This window comes from Engystomops pustulosus, chromosome 2, assembly GCF_040894005.1.
Source record: "Engystomops pustulosus chromosome 2, aEngPut4.maternal, whole genome shotgun sequence".
Classification (NCBI taxonomy): domain Eukaryota; kingdom Metazoa; phylum Chordata; class Amphibia; order Anura; family Leptodactylidae; genus Engystomops; species Engystomops pustulosus.
The window spans coordinates 260,867,094-260,888,782 of NC_092412.1; the positions used below are offsets into that span (position 1 = coordinate 260,867,094).

A 21,689-nucleotide genomic window follows, 5' to 3' on the forward strand; every position below is an offset into this window, starting at 1 on the left:
AGCCAACGCCACTGCCCCTGGCACCGGGCCACCCCCCCCTCCCACTGGGGGGCAGCGCACAGTACCAGGACCTGCCGGATCGCCCTCACTGTCCGGCCTTTCGGCCGATGCCTTCCCTGCACCATCCTTGCTACTGCAAACAAGGCTGGTGCTCTGCGCCATGATGGAACGTGGCTTTGCACTCTCCCCGCACCCTGGCACCGAGTCCACTGCAGGATTCGTGCTGGGCTGGGTAACGGGGCCTACACGACAGGCTGACACTGCTGCCCGCCCGGAGGAAACAGGGAGGGGACGAAACACCAGATTCACCTCCTGAGACGCCTTGGTCTTCTTGGGTCTCGTCTTCTTCCTCTTTTGGTCGTCACTCGGGATATCATCACCAAAGGAAAAGTTCTGGAGGTGAACTGGAGACTCAAGCTGACGTATCTGAGCCATTAGCGCCCCCCCCTGGCCGCTGTCATCACTTTCCTCCTCCAGGTTGGCAGAGCCGCAGCCTGATGGTAATGGCGCTTGCTCTGCAGGCAGCCTGTCGTGCGAGGCCTGCTGGTGTTGGTGCAGGCCACCAGACGGACACGGCAGGTCTTCCTCATCTTCCTCATCATCGCCATCATCCGCCTGGATCTGAAGCCCCTTCAGTTTTCTTAACTGCTCCAGGCGCATGTCATCAAACCGGGCGTCATTCTCCAACTTTTCACGGAACGGACCACTGTGCTCGCGGATTAGATGTCGCTTCTCCTGCAGAGCGGTGACCTCGGCTTTTAGTCTGTCTATGGTGGTAAGTAGATCAGACTTTTTCTTTCTCTGCGTAGCCACCCCCGCTAGGGCCAAGGTCTCCCTTATCTCCTCCTGGAGCCTCCTCAGCGCTTTTCCAGCTTCCTCGTACTCACGGAGGTGCTCAGCAATCCGGGAGCCATAGATGGTAGCAGACTCCCGGGCCTTAAGATCACCCCATGCTTTTTGCACACCTCCGTGAGCACCCAGCTTTCCAGCTGAACCACCCAGCTTTCCCGCACATACATCCAGCTTTCCAGGAGGAGCACTCAGGCTGATGTCACTTGCCTTGATCTTCTGTGTTCCGGAGACCTTGCGGCTTCCCTGGGTCTTGGGGGTGGCAGCCGAGGTCACATCGCTGCGTCCTTGGCTCCGGGCAGATCTTCTCACCCCCTCCGATTTGGCCGGTAACTGGCTTCTCCTGCCCCCCGCCGGCCTGGTCCGGGAGACAGGAGCCTGGGATTTTCCTGCAGAATTCATCCCACAGAACCCACTCCCTCCCTGGGGAGGAGAGAGCAGGCCTGGGTGGATTGGTCTTCCACCAGGTGGTGCAGGAGCTCAGCAGCACACAACCACACCCTTCAGTAGCACACAGCAGAATGAGATTGCACTCACTATTCTGCTGCTGGTGCAGTCACTGTGTACATACATGACATTACTTATCCTGTACTGATCCTGAGTTACATCCTGTATTATACTCCAGAGCTGCACTCACTATTCTGCTGCTGGTGCAGTCACTGTGTACATACATGACATTACTTATCCTGTACTGATCCTGAGTTACATCCTGTATTATACCCCAGAGCTGCACTCACTATTCTGATATTAATGACCTACAGTTTTATTATGGGCTGTTATTTGCATTCACAGTCTTATATTTCTCCTTTCTTTAGGGCGATGGCTATGACATGACCATACTTGGACGTTACCCGAAGACGGCAATGGCAAAAACCACATTGGTGACATTACCACTACAGCGACAGCCTCTCCTGCACCTCTTCCACTGTAGAAATGAGGCCGTGGGCCTCCACAATCCATAGCAGGGACATCAGTGATATTCAGCTTTCCCAGTCTCTACCTGGCATTGTGCTTCATGCCACAAGTTCTCCCCATCCTTCTTCTGAACCCAGACACCACAAAGGAGAAGGATGAACGACTACATCCGCTGCCTACTGCTCCTCAGCTTGGTAATCGACACGTCCACCTATGGACCAAACACCAGAGCCCAGAAGAAGGGAGACATCATACTCGGTGGCCTCTTCCCCATTCATTTTGGAGTTAATTCTAAAGATGAGATCTTGGAGTCAAGACCAGAATCCCTTGAATGTACCAGGTAAGGGATCCAGAGGCTACGGGTTTACCGTTATATGTGCAGGGCTGATATGTAGACATGAACTTCCCTGGGGCTCTGGAAGTCTGGAAGATGGAGCAGATGATGGGTATGGTAGTCAGACAATGAATCATGTGGATGATGGAGATGATAGTAAAAGGATGGACTAACCATGGAGATTATAAACATATCATAAGCAGAATGGTCTGGGCTTTGGTCGCCTTCTCAGGTGTCTTGTAGGCCATGCATTCTCCATTAGGAATCCTTGGTAAGTTATGTGAAAATAATTGGGTAAAGATAAACCTTGCCTCCAGCGCTGCCTAAATAAGGCATCTCCAGTAGATCTGACCAGCACAAAGCCAAGTGATATGACACAGGATAATAGCCACACCCGTACATCCCCTCAACAAGATGTCACTTCCCACCTCTAGGCAACACCGTGCCAATGTCAGTTCATCTCATCAGTACAGTATAGATGGTATGCAATGAGGGAGCGGCTTGGACTAGAAGCTCACGCAATAGTAATCCCTAAGCATTTCTCAGCTGTCCCTGCCTAACTGCCCAGTCTACCTTAAGCAGTAGGTGACAACAGGTTGATATTCCCTTCCCGTGCCCGAGTGCAAACACAGAGACTAGATGATAGAAACATAGTCACCAAATATGGTCAGAACCAAGAGCACAATGCAGTACAGAATCAACAGGGAAAACAGATAGTCAGAAAACAGGAAAAAGGGTCAAGGAATTCAAGATACAGAAGTCAAGATAAACAACTACAAACTCCAAAGAAGAAGCAATCACGGGGGAAATGTCAGGCAACCCTTTATTAGGTTTAACATTCTTGACAAGGTAGACCAGCAGTGGAGAAATGTGAGTGGTGGACACTTCTGTCTATCTCAGCTAAGGTAACTGTCTACAACCCAGAGCAAAATCAACAGGAGACAGATGGTGTGGAAATCAGTGTATCCTCACCAGCACACCCTCAGTTGTAGTTCATGGACAGAGGACAGTGCTGACGCCTTGTGCAGCTTATTCTTATCGGCATATGGAATATTAAAGGCCATGCATGCTCTGTCGGGGATCCTGGGTAAAGAATATGCAAATAAATTCTTCAGGGTGAGAAAGGAAATCTATGCCTCTATATAAACCTTCAGACATGACGTGGGATAATAGTCAAATCACTAAGTAGCCAACCTACAGGATAGGGGATAAATGTCTGATAACTGGGGCCAACGTCTATGCTGTACGCAGAATGGGGGATTAGTAGTCTCCGTGACCTGCCCTAATCCGATTAGGATCTCCGGGAACATCTCTCCTGTAAGCCTTCCTGATTATGTCCCATTGTGTTCCGTGGATATCAGTTTGAACATGTCCTTAAACTTCCAACAAAGCCAGAATGCACCTAATAATGCCCACATTAGGGGGTGGTGAAAGGTCTCCTTTAAGAGTCTTGTTCTTTCTTGAGGGAATATCCCCTTTATTAATAAACCATCCCTTTAATTTTGGTTCCCTTGAAAATTTAGTGTTTGTGGCCGACATCCATCTCACGACAATCAGTGGCGCAATTTACAGTCATAGCAATCTATCCGGATTGTAGTCAAGGCCGTGAGTGATGGAGGAGCTTCCTTCTTGGGGACCATGCTGAACCTTCTGATGACTGTAGATGGTTGTGGGTGGGGAGGTCATGTGATGAGAATCCCGCGGCTGACAATAGATCAAAGTGTTGCTATAATTAGTTAATGAGCGGAATGTTCTGATCTCGTGATAATATTTACTTTTGCTCCTGGAGGTTCTCACCATTGTCTCGTCCTCCGTTTCTCTCGTTTTGTAGATACAACTTCCGTGGGTTCCGCTGGTTACAGGCCATGATATTTGCGATTGAGGAAATTAATAACTCCTCCACCCTACTGCCCAACATCACCCTGGGATACAGGATCTTTGACACGTGTAACACGGTATCCAAGGCCCTGGAGGCCACGCTCAGCTTTGTGGCGCAGAACAAGATCGACTCCCTGAATCTTGACGACTTCTGTAACTGTTCGGAGCACATGCCCTCCACCATCGCTGTGGTGGGAGCCACCGGCTCCGGAATATCTACCGCCGTGGCCAATCTGCTGGGACTATTCCATATACCTCAGGTGAGAAAAGAAGGGGCAATTTATGTGTCAAATCATTGGACCCAAACATGACAAAGATCTAGAAAAATCACCAACATATTTGCATATTTGCAAAACCCTTGGGCTCTGTCAATCCCCTGCATTACTTGTACTGCCCGGACCACCAACAGTATTGTATAAAGATGAATCAAAGCTGGTGCACAGAGGAGCAACTGGGTAATTAAGGTTCTGGGATGATAGGATTAGAGAACAAGATAATTATGGGATTATAGTACAAAGTGATAAGGTTATGAGTGGATTAGAGTGCAATGTTATAAAGTTGTAAGTGGATTAGAGTGTAAGGTTATAAGGTTATGGGTGGATTAGAGTACACGGCTTTAATGTTATGGGTATATTAGAGTGCAAGGTTATAAATTTATAAGTGGATTCGAGTGTAAGGTTATAAGATTATGGGTGGATTAGAGTAAAAGGTTATAAGGTTATGGGTGGATTAGAGTGCAAGGTTAAAAGGTTATAAATGGATTATAGTACAAGGTTATAAGATTATGGGTGGATTAGATTAAAAGATTATAAGGTTATGGGTGGATTAGAGTGCAAGGTTATAAGGTTATGGGTGGATTAGATTAAAAGGTTATAAATTTATAAGTGGATTCGAGTGTAAGGTTATAAGATTATGGGTGGATTAGATTAAAAGATTATAAGGTTGTGGGTGGATTAGAGTAAAAGGCTATAAGATTATGGGTGGATTAGATTAAAAGATTATAAGATTATGGGTGGATTAGAGTGCAAGGTTATAAAGTTGTGGGTGTATTAGAGTAAAAGGTTATAAAGTTATAGGTGGATTAGATTGCAAGGTTATACATTTATGGGTGGATTAGAGTGTAAGGTTATAAGGTTATGGGTGGATAAGAGTAGAAAATGATTAGGGTTATATGTGTATTATGATATAAAGTAATCAGATTATGCATGGATTAGAGTACAAGTACCGTTTAATATGATTTTGGTTTATTTAGTTTAGAAAACAGACCGGAATAGACAAAGATCTTTTTAATGATCAATTTACACCTCTCACCGTCACCATGACAATAGGGCTACACCTAGAGGAAAGATGTATCCCCATTGTCAGGAACCTGCTGCCAGGAGATGATCTTTTTGCCTTCCCTTAGATCTTATTGGCTGGAGCATTTATCTTAATGATATTGTTTGTACATCGTTATGGGCGGGGAGCGGCGGTGGCTGTTTTTTATTGTTGGAACAATCTCAGGTCTCATAATAAGACTTTGTGCTGACGGAGACAATAACCACAAACCACAGAACAATCAACGACCGGAGGAATAAATAAGAGTCTAATTAATGTCTAATGTGTATACAACATAGACCCATCCGCATAAGAGTGAAGACCAGAACCTCATAATCATAACAAATATCCAGCCCATAACTTCTGGGGGTGCAGGGGGTTGGGTTGCAACTGGGTCAAAGAGGTTTAGGGGGCCCATAAGGTGTCACTTTCCCCTATGAGAAGACGAGTGCTATACCATACATTACAGTCAGGGCCGGGCATGGACTTTGCACTGGGGCCTATCACCAATGGTTCAGTCCACGTTTCCCCCTGTATTATGCCTATTATCTATACCCCGTCTCACTCCTCCCGTCCTTGTCTCTCTTCAGGTTAGTTACGCCTCCTCTAGTCGTCTTCTGAGCAATAAAAACCAGTACAAATCCTTTCTGCGGACCATGCCCAATGACGAGCACCAGGCTACGGCCATGGCCGACATCATTGAGTATTTCCAATGGAATTGGGTGGGAACCATCGCCGCAGACGATGACTATGGCCGCCCAGGGATTGAGAAGTTTCGGGAGGAGGCAGAAGAGCGAGATATCTGCATAGACTTCAGTGAACTCATCTCACAATATTCCCCCATCGAGGAGATTGAGAAAGTGGTCGAGATGATCCAGAACTCAACGGCTAAAGTCATTGTGGTCTTCTCCAGTGGTCCGGACCTCGAGCCCCTGATTAAGGAGATTGTAAAACGCAACATCACAGGCCGGATCTGGCTCGCCAGCGAGGCCTGGGCCAGCTCTTCAATAATTGCCATCCCGGAATACTTCCATGTCATCGGAGGCACCATCGGATTTGCGTTACGGGCAGGACAGATCCCGGGGTTTCGTGAATACCTCCATAAAGTGCACCCCAAAATGTCCAGCAACAACGGTTTTCTCAAAGAATTCTGGGAGGAAACGTTTAACTGTTACATGCAGGAGGGATCTAAGAAGAACATGGAGCACGGTAACATCACAGCGTGCACGGGGCAGGAGAACATCACCAGCGTGGAGACCCCTTACCTGGATTATACTCATTTGCGGATATCTTACAATGTCTACCTAGCGGTGTATTCTATCGCCCACGCACTGCAGGACATATACACCTGCACCCCCGGAAAAGGACTCTTCGCCAACGGCTCGTGCGCAGATATCAAGAAGGTGGAAGCCTGGCAGGTAGGTGGCTCTTGTTATAGATGAAGCTATTCCAGGTGTAATGACATCACTCACTCCCATTCTATGTGATGCTGAGCTGGTGTATCTAAGCCTTCCATGGGTGATACAGTGAGTGGGTTCCCACTGTTTTCCATTCTATGTGATGCTGAGCTGGTGTATCTAAGCCTTCCATGGGTGATACAGTGAGTGGGTTCCCACTATTTTCCATTCTATGTGATGCTGAGCTGGTGTATCTAAGCCTTCCATGGGTGATACGGTGAGTGGGTTACCACTGTTTTCCATTCTATGTGATGCTGAGCTGGTGTATCTAAGCCTTCCATGGGTGATACAGTGAGTGGGCTCCCACTGTTTTCCATTATATGTGATGCTGAGCTGGTGTATCTAAGCCGTCCATGGGTGATACAGTGAGTGGGTTCCCACTGTTTTCCATTATGTGTGATGCTGAGCTGGTGTATCTAAGCCTTCCATGGGTGATACTGTGAGTGGGCTCACACTGTTTTTCATTCTATGTGATGCTGAGCTGGTGTATCTAAGCCTTCCATGGGTGATACGGTGAGTGGGTTCCCACTGTTTTCCATTCTATGTGATGCTGAGCTGGCGTATCTAAGCCTTCCATGGGTGATACGGTGAGTGGGTTCCCACTGTTTTCCATTCTGTGATGCTGAGCTGGTGTATCTAAGCCTTCCATGGGTGATACAGTGAGTGGGTTCCCACTGTTTTCCATTCTATGTGATGCTGAGCTGGTGTATCTAATCCGTCCATGGGTGATACAGTGAGTGGGTTCCCACTGTTTTCCATTATGTGTGATGCTGAGCTGGTGTATCTAAGCCTTCCATGGGTGATACTGTCAGTGGGCTCACACTGTTTTTCATTCTATGTGATGCTGAGCTGGTGTATCTAAGCCTTCCATGGGTGATACGGTGAGTGGGTTCCCACTGTTTTCCATTCTATGTGATGCTGAGCTGGCGTATCTAAGCCTTCCATGGGTGATACGGTGAGTGGGTTCCCACTGTTTTCCATTCTGTGATGCTGAGCTGGTGTATCTAAGCCTTCCATGGGTGATACGGTGAGTGGGCTCACACTGTTTTTCATTCTATGTGATGCTGAGCTGGTGTATCTAAGCCTTCCATCGGTGATACAGTGAGTGGGTTCCCACTGTTTTCCATTCTATGTGATGCTGAGCTGGTGTATCTAAGCCTTCCATGGGTGATACGGTGAGTGGGTTCCCACTGTTTTCCATTCTATGTGATGCTGAGCTGTTGTATCTAAGCCTTCCATGGGTGATACGGTGAGTGGGCTCACACTGTTTTCCATTCTATGTGATGCTGAGCTGGTGTATCTAAGCCTTCCATGGGTGATACAGTGAGTCGGTTCCCACTGTTTTCCATTCTATGTGATGCTGAGCTTGTGTATCTAAGCCTTCCATGGGTGATACGGTGAGTGGGTTCCCACTGTTTTCCATTCTATGTGATGCTGAGCTGGTGTATCTAAGCCTTCCATGGGTGATACAGTGAGTCGGTTCCCACTGTTTTCCATTCTATGTGATGCTGAGCTGGTGTATCTAAGCCTTCCATGGGTGATACAGTGAGTCGGTTCCCACTGTTTTCCATTCTATGTGATGCTGAGCTGGTGTATCTAAGCCTTCCATGGGTGATACGGTGAGTGGGTTCCCACTGTTTTCCATTCTATGTGATGCTGAGCTGGTGTATCTAAGCCTTCCATGGGTGATACAGTGAGTCGGTTCCCACTGTTTTCCATTCTATGTGATGCTGAGCTGTTGTATCTAAGCCTTCCATGGGTGATACGGTGAGTGGGTTCCCACTGTTTTCCATTCTATGTGATGCTGAGCTGGTGTATCTAAGCCTTCCATGGGTGATACGGTGAGTGGGTTACCACTGTTTTCCATTCTATGTGATGCTGAGCTGGTGTATCTAAGCCTTCCATGGGTGATACAGTGAGTCGGTTCCCACTGTTTTCCATTCTATGTGATGCTGAGCTGGTGTATCTAAGCCTTCCATGGGTGATACAGTGAGTGGGCTCCCACTGTTTTCCATTCTATGTGATGCTGAGCTGGTGTATCTAAGCCTTCCATGGGTGATACGGTGAGTGGGTTCCCACTGTTTTCCATTCTATGTGATGCTGAGCTGGTGTATCTAAGCCTTCCATGGGTGATACAGTGAGTGGGCTCCCACTGTTTTCCATTCTATGTGATGCTGAGCTGGTGTATCTAAGCCTTCCATGGGTGATACAGTGAGTGGGTTCCCACTGTTTTCCATTCTATGTGATGCTGAGCTGGTGTATCTAAGCCTTCCATGGGTGATACAGTGAGTGGGTTCCCACTGTTTTCCATTCTATGTGATGCTAAGCTGGTGTATCTAAGCCTTCCATGGGTGATACGGTGAGTGGGTTCCCACTGTTTTTCATTCTATGTGATGCTGAGCTGGTGTATCTAAGCCTTCCATCGGTGATACAGTGAGTGGGTTCCCACTGTTTTCCATTCTATGTGATGCTGAGCTGGTGTATCTAAGCCTTCCATGGGTGATACAGTGAGTGGGTTCCCACTGTTTTCCATTCTATGTGATGCTGAGCTGGTGTATCTAAGCCTTCCATGGGTGATACGGTGAGTGGGTTACCACTGTTTTCCATTCTATGTGATGCTGAGCTGGTGTATCTAAGCCTTCCATGGGTGATACGTGGACAGGATCAGATAGCCCAGTGACCGCAGAGCTTGCACTCTAGCTGCAGTGCGGTCACATGTATTGTGATAGGATACATTGTAGCGATTAATGACAGGAAGGGCGGAGCCTGATACGGATTTTTTGTTTTCTAAGTGTCGCAGTTTCCCCCATAAATACAAACCCCAAGTATCAAATCCTGTGCAACACAATAAGGGAAGTGTCCGGAAAGCGGCGCCCCCCGGGTGACAATACTCACACTTACACACAGTTTATATAACTCCGCACACACTACAAGCCAGGAGATGTGAGAACTGACTTTCCTGTATATACAAGGGGGTGGAGTTCATCCCGGGTCACATAACAAATTGTCCTCATTAGACTGGGGCACTGGCGCCTAACACCTGCTGACCCCTGCGGGTGACGAGGTCTGAACTAGTTTAGGACATCAATTAATTACTCAATGCCCCACATTTATCAGAACCAGTACAGCGTGTACTATGTGCAGTGTCCTGTGTACTATGTGCAGGGGGTGTGTACTATGTGCAGGATGTGTACTATGTGCAGGGGGTGTGTACTATGTGCAGGGGGTGTACTATGTGCAGTGTGTACTATGTGCAGTGTCCTGTGTACTATGTGCAGGGGGTGTGTACTATGTGCAGGATGTGTACTATGTGCAGGGGGTGTGTACTATGTGCAGGGGGTGTACTATGTGCACGGGGTTTACTCTGTGCAGGAGGTGTACTATGTGCAGGGGGTGTGTACTATGTGCAGTGTCCTGTGTACTATGTGCAGGGTCCTGTGTACTATGTGCAGGGTGTGTACTATGTGCAGGGGGTGTACTATGTGCAGGGGATGTACTATGTGCAGGGGGTGTACTATGTGCAGGAGGTGTACTATGTGCAGGGGATGTGTACTATGTGCAGGGGGTGTACTATGTGCCGGGGGTACTATATGCAGGGTCCTGTGTACTATGTGCAGGGGGTACTATGTGCAGGGTCCTGTGTACTATGTGCAGGCTGTGTACTATGTGCAGGGTCCTGTGTACTATGTGCACGGGGTGTGTGCTATGTGCAGGGTCCTGTGTACTATGTGCAGGGGGTGTGTACTATGTGCAGTGTCCTGTGTACTATGTGCAGGGGGTGTGTACTATGTGCAGGATGTGTACTATGTGCAGGGGGTGTGTACTATGTGCAGGGGGTGTACTATGTGCACGGGGTTTACTATGTGCAGGAGGTGTACTATGTGCAGGGGGTGTACTATGTGCAGTGTCCTGTGTACTATGTGCAGGGTCCTGTGTACTATGTGCAGGGTGTGTACTATGTGCAGGGGGTGTACTATGTGCAGGGTATGTACTATGTGCAGGGGGTGTACTATGTGCAGGAGGTGTACTATGTGCAGGGGATGTGTACTATGTGCAGGGGGTGTACTATGTGCCGGGGGTACTATATGCAGGGTCCTGTGTACTATGTGCAGGGGGTACTATGTGCAGGGTCCTGTGTACTATGTGCAGGCTGTGTACTATGTGCAGGGTCCTGTGTACTATGTGCAGGGGGTGTACTATGTGCAGGGGGTACTATGTGCAGGGGGTGTGTACTATGTGCAGGGGGTGTACTATGTGCAGGAGGTGTACTATGTGCAGGAGGTGTACTATGTGCAGTGTGTACTATGTGCGGTGTGTACTATGTGCAGGGGGTGTACTATGTGCAGTGTGTACTTTTTACAGTGTGTACTATGTGCAGGGGGTGTGTACTATGTGCAGGGGGTGTACTATGTGCAGGGGTTGTGTACTATGTGCAGGGGATGTGTACTATGTGCAGGGGGTGTACTATGTGCAGGGTGTGTACTATGTGCAGTGTGTACTATGTGCAGGGGGTGTACTATGTGCAGGAGGTGTACTATGTGCGGTGTGTACTATGTGCAGTGTGTACTATGTGCAGTGTGTGTACTATGTGCGGTGTGTACTATGTGCAGGGTGTGTACTATGTGCAGTGTGTACTATGTGCAGGGGGTGTGTACTATGTGCAGGAGGTGTACTATGTGCAGGAGGTGTACTATGTGCAGTGTGTACTATGTGCGGTGTGTACTATGTGCAGGGGGTGTACTATGTGCAGTGTGTACTTTTTACAGTGTGTACTATGTGCAGGGGGTGTGTACTATGTGCAGGGGGTGTACTATGTGCAGGGGGTGTGTACTATGTGCAGGGGATGTGTACTATGTGCAGGGGGTGTACTATGTGCAGGGTGTGTACTATGTGCAGTGTGTACTATGTGCAGGGGGTGTACTATGTGCAGGGGGTGTACTATGTGCAGGGGGTGTACTATGTGCAGGAGGTGTACTATGTGCGGTGTGTACTATGTGCAGTGTGTACTATGTGCAGTGTGTGTACTATGTGCGGTGTGTACTATGTGCAGGGTGTGTACTATGTGCAGTGTGTACTATGTGCAGGGGGTGTGTACTATGTGCAGGGGGTGTACTATGTGCAGGGGGTGTACTATTTGCAGGGCGTGTACTATGTGCAGGTTGTGCACTATGTGCAGGGGATGTGTGCTATGTGCAGGGTGTGTACTATGCCCAGTGGGTACTATGTGTAGGGGGTGTACTATGTGAAGGGGGTGTACTATGTGTAGGGGGTGTACTATGTGCAGGGTGTACTATGTGCAGGGGGTGTGTACTATGTGCAGGGGAGGTGTACTATGTGCAGGGTGTGTACTACGTGCAGTGTGTACTATGTGCAGGGTGTGTACTATTTGCAGGGTGTGTACTATGCCCAGTGTGTACTATGTGTAGCGTGTACTATGTGAAGGGGGTGTACTATGTGTAGGGGGGTGTACTATGTGCAGGGTGTACTATGTGCAGGGGGTGTGTACTATGTGCAGGGTGTACTATGTGCAGGGGGTGTGTACTATGTGCAGGGGATGTGTACTATGTGCAGGGTGTGTACTATGTGCAGGGGATGTGTACTATGTTCAGGGTGTGTACTATGCCCAGTGTGTACTATGTGCAGCGTGTACTATGTGAAGGGGGTGTACTATGTGTAGGGGGGGTGTACTATGTGCAGGGTGTACTATGTGCAGGGTGTGTACTATGTGCAGGGTGTGTACTATGCCCAATGTGCAATATGTGCAGCGTGTACTATGCTAAGGGGGTGTACTGTGTGCAGGGGTTTTGCTATGTGCAGGGGGTGTACTGTGTGCACTGTGTACTATGTGATGTGTGTACTTTGTGCAGGATGTACTATGGGCAGTGTCCTGTGTACTATGTGCAGTATGTACTATGTGCAGTGTGTACTATGTGCAGTGTCTACTATGTGCAGTGTGTATTATGTGTGGTGTGTACTATGTGCAGAGTGTGTACTATGTGCAGGGTGTACTATGTGCAGTGTCCTGTGTACTATGTGACGTGTGTACTATGTGCAGTGTGTACTATGTACAGTGTGTACTATGTGCGGTGTGTACTATGTTCAGTGTGTACTTTGTGCAGTGTGTACTATGTGCAGGTTGTGTACTATGTGCAGGGTGTATTATATGCAGGGTGTGTACTAAGGGCAGGAGGTGTACTATGTGCAGGATGTGTACTATGTGCAGGATGTGTACTATGTGCAGTGAGTGTACTATGTGCAGGGGGTGTACTATGTGCAGGGGGTGTACTATGTGCAGGGGGTATACTATGTGCAGAGAGTGTACTATGTGCAGAGGGTGTACTATGTGCAGAGGGTGTACTATGTACAGGGGGAGTACTATGTGCAGGGTGTACTATGTGCAGGGGGTGTACTATGTGCAGGGGGTGTACTATGTGCAGGGGGTGTACTTTGTGCCGGGTGTACTATGTGCAGGGTGTACTATGTGCAGTGTCCTGTGTACTATGTGCAGTGGGTACTATGTGCAGTGGGTACTATGTGTAGTGTGTACTATGTGCAGGTTGTGTACTATGTGCAGGTTGTGTACTATGTGCAGGGTGTACTATGTGCAGGTTGTGTACTATGTGCACGGTGTACTATGTGCACGGTGTACTATGTGCAGGGTGTGTACTATGTGCAGTGTGTACTATGCGCAGGGTGTGTACTGTGTGCTGGGGGTGTATTATGTGCAAGGTGTACTATGTGCAGTGTGTACTATGTGTAGGTTGTGTACTATGTGCAGGATGTGTACTATGTGCAGGGTGTGTACTAAGTGCAGTAGGTGTACTATGTGCAGTAGGTGTACTATGTGCAGGGTGTGTACTATGTGCAGAAGGTGTACTATGTGCAGGGGGTGTACTATGTGCAGGGGGTGTACTATGTGCAGGGTGTGTACTATGTGCAGGGTGTACTATGTGCAGGGTGTACTATGTGCAGTGTCCTGTGTACTATGTGCAGTGGGTACTATGTGCAGTGGGTACTATGTGTAGTGTGTACTATGTGCAGGTTGTGTACTATGTGCAGGGTGTACTATGTGCAGGTTGTGTACTATGTGCACGGTGTACTATGTGCACGGTGTACTATGTGCAGGGTGTGTACTATGTGCAGTGTGTACTATGCGCAGGGTGTGTACTGTGTGCTGGGGGTGTATTATGTGCAAGGTGTACTATGTGCAGTGTGTACTATGTGTAGGTTGTGTACTATGTGCAGGGTGTACTATGTGCAGGGTGTGTACTAAGTGCAGTAGGTGTACTATGTGCAGTAGGTGTACTATGTGCAGGGTGTGTACTATGTGCAGAAGGTGTACTATGTGCAGGGGGTGTACTATGTGCAGGGGGTGTACTATGTGCAGGGTGTGTACTATGTGCAGGGTGTACTATGTGCAGGGTGTACTATGTGCAGTGTCCTGTGTACTATGTGCAGTGGGTTCTATGTGTAGTGTGTCCTATGTGCAGGGAGTATACTATGTGCAGGGTGTGTACTATGTGTAGTGTGTACTTTGTGCAGGGAGTATACTATGTGCAGGGTGTGTATTATGTGCAGTGTGTACTATGTGCAGTGTGTACAAGGTGCAGTGTGTACTATGTGCAGTGTGTACTATGTGCAGTGTGTGCTTTGTGGCGGGGGGTGTACTATTGCAGGGGGTTTACCATGTGCAGGGGGTTTACCATGTGCAGGGGGTGTACTATGTGCAGGGTGTACTATGTGCAGGGGTGTGTACTATGTGCAGGGGATGTGTACTATGTGCAGGGGGTGTACTATGTGCAGGGTCCTGTGTACTATGTGCAGGGGGGTGTGCTATGTGCAGGGGGTGTGTACTATGTGAAGGGGTGTGTACTATGTGCAGTGTCCTGTGTACTATGTGCAGGGGGTGTGTACTATGTGCAGTGTCCTGTGTACTATGTGCAGGGGGTGTGTACTATGTGCAGGGGGTGTGTACTATGTGCAGGGGGTGTGTACTATGTGCAGGGGGTGGTGTACTATGTGCAGGGGGTGGTGTACTATGTGCAGGGGGTGGTGTACTATGTGCAGGGGGTGGTGTACTATGTGCAGGGGTCCTGTGTACTATGTGCAGGGGTCCTGTGTACTATGTGCAGGGGTCCTGTGTACTATGTGCAGGGGTCCTGTGTACTATGTGCAGGGGTCCTGTGTACTATGTGCAGGGTGTGTACTATGTGCAGGGGATGTGTACTATGTGCAGGGTGTGTACTATGCCCAATGTGCACTATGTGAAGGGGGTGTACTATGTGCAGGAGGTGTACTGTGTGCACTGTGTACTATGTGAAGTGTGTACTTTGTGCAGGATGTACTATGGGCAGTGTCCTGTGTACTATGTGCAGTGTGTATTATGTGTGGTGTGTATTATGTGCAGCGTGTACTATGTGCAGCGTGTACTATGTGCAGGGGGTGTACTATGTGCAGTGTGTACTATGTGTAGTGTGTACTACGTGCAGTGTGCAGTGTGTACTATGTGCAGTGTGTACTATATGCAGTGTGTACTATGTACAGGGGGTGTGTACTATATGCAGGGGGTGTGCTATGTGCAGGGGGTGTACTATGTGCAGGATGTGTACTATGTGCAGGAGGTGTACTATGTGCAGGAGGTGTACTATGTGCAGTGTGTACTATGTGCAGGGTCCTGTGTACTATGTGCAGGGTCCTGTGTACTATGTGCAGTGTGTACTATGTGCAGTGTCCTGTGTATTGTGCAGGGGGCATGTTGTAATAAATCTGGCGCCCCCTGCATAGCTCCAAGGGTACCAGGTTTTTTTTATGCACCTTTAACATAGGGCGTTCGACAGACTTAAAATGACTCTAAAATGACTTTAAATATTGGGTTTTCAGATTCTGCGGCTCAGTACATCTCATGATATTTCAGAATATATTATTCAGTCTTGTTAATGTTTTACAATAAAAACACTTATTTTGTGAATATTAATAAGAATAAAAAATAATTTTTTTTCCAATCAACAGAAGTAGTTGGGGCTTGTTTTTTATGTAATGTAATTTTACAAAAAAAAAGTACATTTTCACTGCGTTTACCAAGCATTGTGATAGATTTGCTTTTTTTTAATAGAGGATGAAAAGAAAATTAAATTCGAGTTCTGATTTTTTTTCATGTTTTTCTTTAAAATTATTTTTGGCCCAGAAAGAGACGAGTTCAGAACCAAATTATTCAAATTCAACCGATAGCAATAAACATAAGTGCAAAAGACAAACACAGACCCCAGACCAGAGAATGAATCCAGACTAACCCCCAGACCAGACAATAATAATAATCAGCACCACAGACCGGTCACTGAATGATAACATCAGGATGAATCTTCCGGGTCGGAATCTCCGTTATTATTAAGAGTTAATTCTGGGGAAGGTGATTTTTAACTAAGGGGACACCAGATCTGACAATCAGAGACACGTAATAGCTTCAAGACAACGACCCCTAAATAAGACAATAGATTGTGATGTAGAGTCCAGATCGGTCAGCACTTTAAAAAGCCAAAACCCAACCTTAGACCAGAACCTGAAGCTGGAACATAGAACCAGCACCAGGACCTAGTACAGAGCAACGCTCTGACCCCTGCACTGTCCGCTGTACCATGACACGGTCCCTGCGCTGTCCGCTGTGCCATGACACGACCCCTGTGCTGTCCGCTGTACCATGACACGGCCCCTGCGCTGTCCGCTGTGTCATGACACGACCCCTGCGCTGTCCGCTGTACCATGACACGACCCCTGCGCTGTCCGCTGTGCCATGACACGACCTCTGTGCTGTCCGCTGTGCCATGACACGGCCCCTGCACTGTCCGCTGTGCCATGACACGTCCCCTGCGCTGTCCGCTGTGCCATGACACGACCCCTGAGCTGTCCGCTGTGCCATGACACGACCCCTGTGCTGTCCGCTGTACCATGACACGGCCCCTGCGCTGTCCGCTGTGTCATGACACGACCCCTGCGCTGTCCGCTGTACCATGACACGACCCCTGCGCTGTCCGCTGTGCCATGACACGACCTCTGTGCTGTCCGCTGTGCCATGACACGGCCCCTGCACTGTCCGCTGTGCCATGACACGTCCCCTGCGCTGTCCGCTGTGCCATGACACGACCCCTGAGCTGTCCGCTGTGCCATGACACGACCTCTGTGCTGTCCGCTGTGCCATGACACGTCCCCTGCGCTGTCCGCTGTGCCATGACACGACCCCTGCGCTGTCCGCTGTGCCATGACACGACCCCTGCGTTGTCCTCTGTGCCATGACAGGACCCCTGCGCTGTCCGCTGTGCCATGACACGACCCCTGCGCTGTCAGCTGTGCCATGACACGTCCCCTGAGCTGTCCGCTGTGCCATGACACGACCCCTGCGCTGTCCGCTGTGCCATGACACGACCCCTGCGCTGTCCGCTGTGCCATGACACGACCCCTGCGCTGTCCGCTGTGCCAAGACACGACCCCTGCGCTGTCCGCTGTGCCATGACACGTCCCCTGAGCTGTCCGCTGTGTCATGACACGTCCCCTGCGCTGTCCGCTGTGCCATGACACGTCCCCTGCGCTGTCCGCTGTGCCATGACACGTCCCCTGCGCTGTCCGCTGTGCCATGACACGTCCCCTGCGCTGTCCGCTGTGCCATGACACGTCCCCTGCGCTGTCCGCTGTGCCATGACACGTCCCCTGCGCTGTCCGCTGTGCCATGACACGTCCCCTGCGCTGTCCGCTGCGCCATGACACGTCCCCTGCGCTGTCCGCTGTGCCATGACACGTCCCCTGCGCTGTCCGCTGTGCCATGACACGACCCCTGCGCTGTCCGCTGTGCCATAACACGACCCCTGCGCTGTCCGCTGTGCCATGACACGTCCCCTGAGCTGTCCGCTGTGTCATGACACGTCCCCTGCGCTGTCCGCTGTGCCATGACACGTCCCCTGCGCTGTCCGCTGTGCCATGACACGACCCCTGCGCTGTCCGCTGTGCCATGACACGACCCCTGCGCTGTCCGCTGTGCCATGACACGACCCCTGCACTGTCCGCTGTGCCATGACACGACCCCTGAGCTGTCCGCTGTGCCATGACACGACCCCTGCGCTGTTCGCTGTGCCATGACACGACCCCTGCGCTGTCTGCTGAGCTCCAGCTGATGCTGTTTGTTCTCTAATGTTCTGTAACAAATCTCCGAATCCACACGTTCTCTATGTACTGATCAGGATAGGACCGGACCCGGGATTATACAGGATACAGGGGTAACGAGGACAATACAAGGGGCTCTGAATACTAATATAGGTTCTGGCATCACACAGCGGATCCAGTGACTAATTATAAGGCTCCATCCTGCAGAGCCAAATCCAGCAAAATAATCAGGAAAAAGCCGGAAGGATTAACAACACGGATTGTCCAGAGCAACGGAAGACAGGACTCTGTATCTTATACACAAGGTCATTAGGAAGTATTGTCTTCTATTTTATTGTTTGTAAAGAAATAGAAGATATTGTAACCTTCAAGAGAAAGGAGGAAGAAAAGCAAATCTTGTAACTGATAATAATACAGCCATAATGATAAGTAATGTCATGTATGTACACAGTGACTGCACCAGCATCAGAATAGTGAGTGCAGCTCTGGGGTATAATACTGGATGTAACTCAGGATCAGTACAGGATAAGTAATGTCATGTATGTACACAGTGACTGCACCAGCAGCAGAATAGTGAGTGCAGCTCTGGGGTATAATACAGGATGTAACTCAGGATCAGTACAGGATAAGTAATGTCATGTATGTACACAGTGACTGCACCAGCAGCAGAATAGTGAGTGCAGCTCTGCAGTATAATACAGAATGTAACTCAGGATCAGTACAGGATAAGTAATGTCATGTATGTACACAGTGACTGCACCAGCAGCAGAATAGTGAGTGCAGCTCTGGGGTATAATACAGGATGTAACTCAGGATCAGTACAGGATAAGTAATGTCATGTATGTACACAGTGACTGCACCAGCATCAGAATAGTGAGTGCAGCTCTGGGGTATAATACTGGATGTAACTCAGGATCAGTACAGGATAAGTAATGTCATGTATGTACACAGTGACTGCACCAGCAGCAGAATAGTGAGTGCAGCTCTGGGGTATAATACAGGATGTAACTCAGGATCAGTACAGGATAAGTAATGTCATGTATGTACACAGTGACTGCACCAGCAGCAGAATAGTGAGTGCAGCTCTGCAGTATAATACAGAATGTAACTCAGGATCAGTACAGGATAAGTAATGTCATGTATGTACACAGTGACTGCACCAGCAGCAGAATAGTGAGTGCAGCTCTGGAGTATAATACAGGATGTAACTCAGGATCAGTACAGGATAAGTAATGTCATGTATGTACACAGTGACTGCACCAGCAGCAGAATAGTGAGTGCAGCTCTGGGGTATAATACAGGATGTAACTCAGGATCAGTACAGGATAAGTAATGTCATGTATATACACAGTGACTGCACCAGCAGCAGAATAGTGAGTGCAGCTCTGGAGTATAATACAGGATGTAACTCAGGATCAGTACAGGATAAGTAATGTCATGTATGTACACAGTGACTGCACCAGCAGAATAGTGAGTGCAGCTCTGGGGTATAATACAGGATGTAACTCAGGATCAGTACAGGATAAGTAATGTCATGTATGTACAGTGACTGCACCAGCAGCAGAATAGTGAGTGCAGCTCTGGGGTATAATATAGGATGTAACTCAGGATCAGTACAGGATAAGTAATGTCATGTATGTACAGTGACTGCACCAGCAGCAGAATAGTGAGTGCAGCTCTGGAGTATAATACAGGATGTAACTCAGGATCAGTACAGGATAAGTAATGTCATGTATGTACAGTGACTGCACCAGCAGCAGAATAGTGAGTGCAGCTCTGGAGTATAATACAGGATGTAACTCAGGATCTGCACTTACTTTAGAAGACTTTTCATAAGTCTTCCCTAATGTGTGTGTGTATTACTGGCTTTGGCCAGTGTTGGATTTTGTTATGTTGTTCATGATGTTATTTCCCATGTGTCTTTGCTCTTATGTTACTCCTCCCATCCTGTGATGTCACATCCTGTTAGCGCTGTGTCTCTCCTGTGGCAGACATGTTGCTCTGAGCTGGAGGAAAGATTTAGTTTTGATCTTTATGTGTCAACCCTGAAGGTCAAGTCAATAAAACTTCCTGAGGCTCCAGCATTGTATCGTCTCATGTAGCGGGTGGCGCTGGGGAGTGAGTATAGCTTTCACTTGTACTGAGATGCATCAGGAACGTCTGTAACCTATCGGTGGCAGAATAGTAAGAACAAATCTCCATCTGCTATGGCTGGATGTTACACACAGTCTGTGTGTAAACTAAAAGGGAAGCAGAAGCCCAGATAAAAAATCTTCAAACTGAAAAGGAAGAAGCAGCAGAAATCTTGGCCAAGTTGAAAGTCCTTGAATAGCATCAGGCCACGATACTGATCTACACTGACAGATCCTAGGAGAAGTGGAAGATGCAGCCAACCGGACCACTGACTACATTATAAATCCATCATCGCCTGAACCTTCTGCAACATCCCCCACCGGGGCCTAGCCTTTTCTCGGGGCCTGGAGTCAGCCGGGGCCCGCAGTACCTGAGTGGCTGGCGGTTGCGGCCTGGGCACGCTAGTGTCACGGTGCTTGGTATGGGGAGCGGAGGGCTGTCCTACAGCCTGGCAGGTCTCCAGCAGGTGGTGTTGGCAAGAAATGATGAGGGAGAGGCTGCTATAGTAGTTCTCCCTGGGGCAAACCTTTGGGGTCTGGAGCATGAGTCCCAGTGTAGTGGACAGGGTGCCCGTGATGGTGACAGCCGTAGTAGCAGGGACCAGACGGAGGCAGACGTTGAACAAAAGTAACTTACAGTTCTTTATTGGAACCGACAGGAACAGTAGCAATGTGCCTTGACAAATGGTAGAATGCTGGAGATGCAGTTGGAGGGAGCCACAGGAGTAGATCACCACCTGGATGCAATGGCAGGCTGGGAGATAGCTGTGTCCTGGAAGGATGCTTCACCTTGTCCGGGGTTGTCTCAGATATCATCCTTGAAGGTAGGATGATACCGCTTTCCTCTCACTAACTAACTCACTCCACTCAGGCAGGGAGCTGAGCTCTCCTGCTCTCTGACTAACTGGTCTGATCTGGTCTGGTGTGCTGACTGCACTGACTTGCTTAGCTGAACTGAGCTGTGTCAGCTCTAGCCTAAGACTAACTAGAACTTTCCTGACCAGGGGTTTTATTACTCCCACTGGTCAGGTGGTGGCTACTCCTCCAATTACATCTCAGCTCACAGATACAACCACATGTGAATGGTTGCTGGAATTGCATCACATAAAACAATTAACTCCTGCCTTGCCAGGCAGACTCTACCGCTGCAGTGTTCCCCTGTGTTATGTAGTGACATGCTGTGGGGCTGATCAGACCCTACACAGACTGCAAGCTACATGGTGGGACGTATTCACAACAACCCCTCTGCCTTGCATTGGCAGGAGTGTTGCACTTCTTTCAGCCGAAAAACGTAACTTTAAAAACAGAAACTTCAGAATTGCATAGACCCTCACTGCTTGTATCACTCACTAGTGACAAGGTAACCACCAGCATCCAGCCAATATCTTCTAATGAGGCTAAACTGCAGCTCAATCCTCGTGCTGTGTCTAACCACAGTCTTCTTCTCCACAAGCTCCGCAACGTATCCAGCCACAGGAAGTGGGGAATCGGACAAGTTGGACTTGACCAGATATACAATAAGCTGGCAGCTCAGAAACATTAGTTTCTCTAAGTTTGATGAACCTTCTGAAAATGATAGAGCCTGGAGATCAACCTTTACACCTTTGAGTTCTTCATTTCTAGATGACTCCTTATCTAAGAAACTTCAAGCATTTCCAA

The 21,689-nt window shown here is 48.7% G+C and overlaps 1 protein-coding gene across 3 annotated transcripts in view; it reads left to right on the forward strand.

Annotated features, from left to right (window-relative positions):
• The window catches only part of CASR (calcium sensing receptor), an 87,621-nt gene that overhangs the window by 52,543 nt on the left and 13,389 nt on the right, over window positions 1-21,689 (forward strand). For 2 of the 3 annotated variants that reach the window (XM_072138967.1, XM_072138969.1), the window contains exons 2-4: window positions 1,665-2,104; window positions 3,930-4,236; window positions 5,884-6,711. In XM_072138967.1, the coding sequence (XP_071995068.1) occupies window positions 1,920-2,104; window positions 3,930-4,236; window positions 5,884-6,711 (1,320 nt within the window). In that variant the 5' untranslated portion in view covers window positions 1,665-1,919. Of the gene's footprint in view, window positions 1-716; window positions 776-1,664; window positions 2,105-3,929; window positions 4,237-5,883; window positions 6,712-21,689 lie in introns of those variants that run through there. The other variant, XM_072138968.1, reaches the window with a different exon arrangement.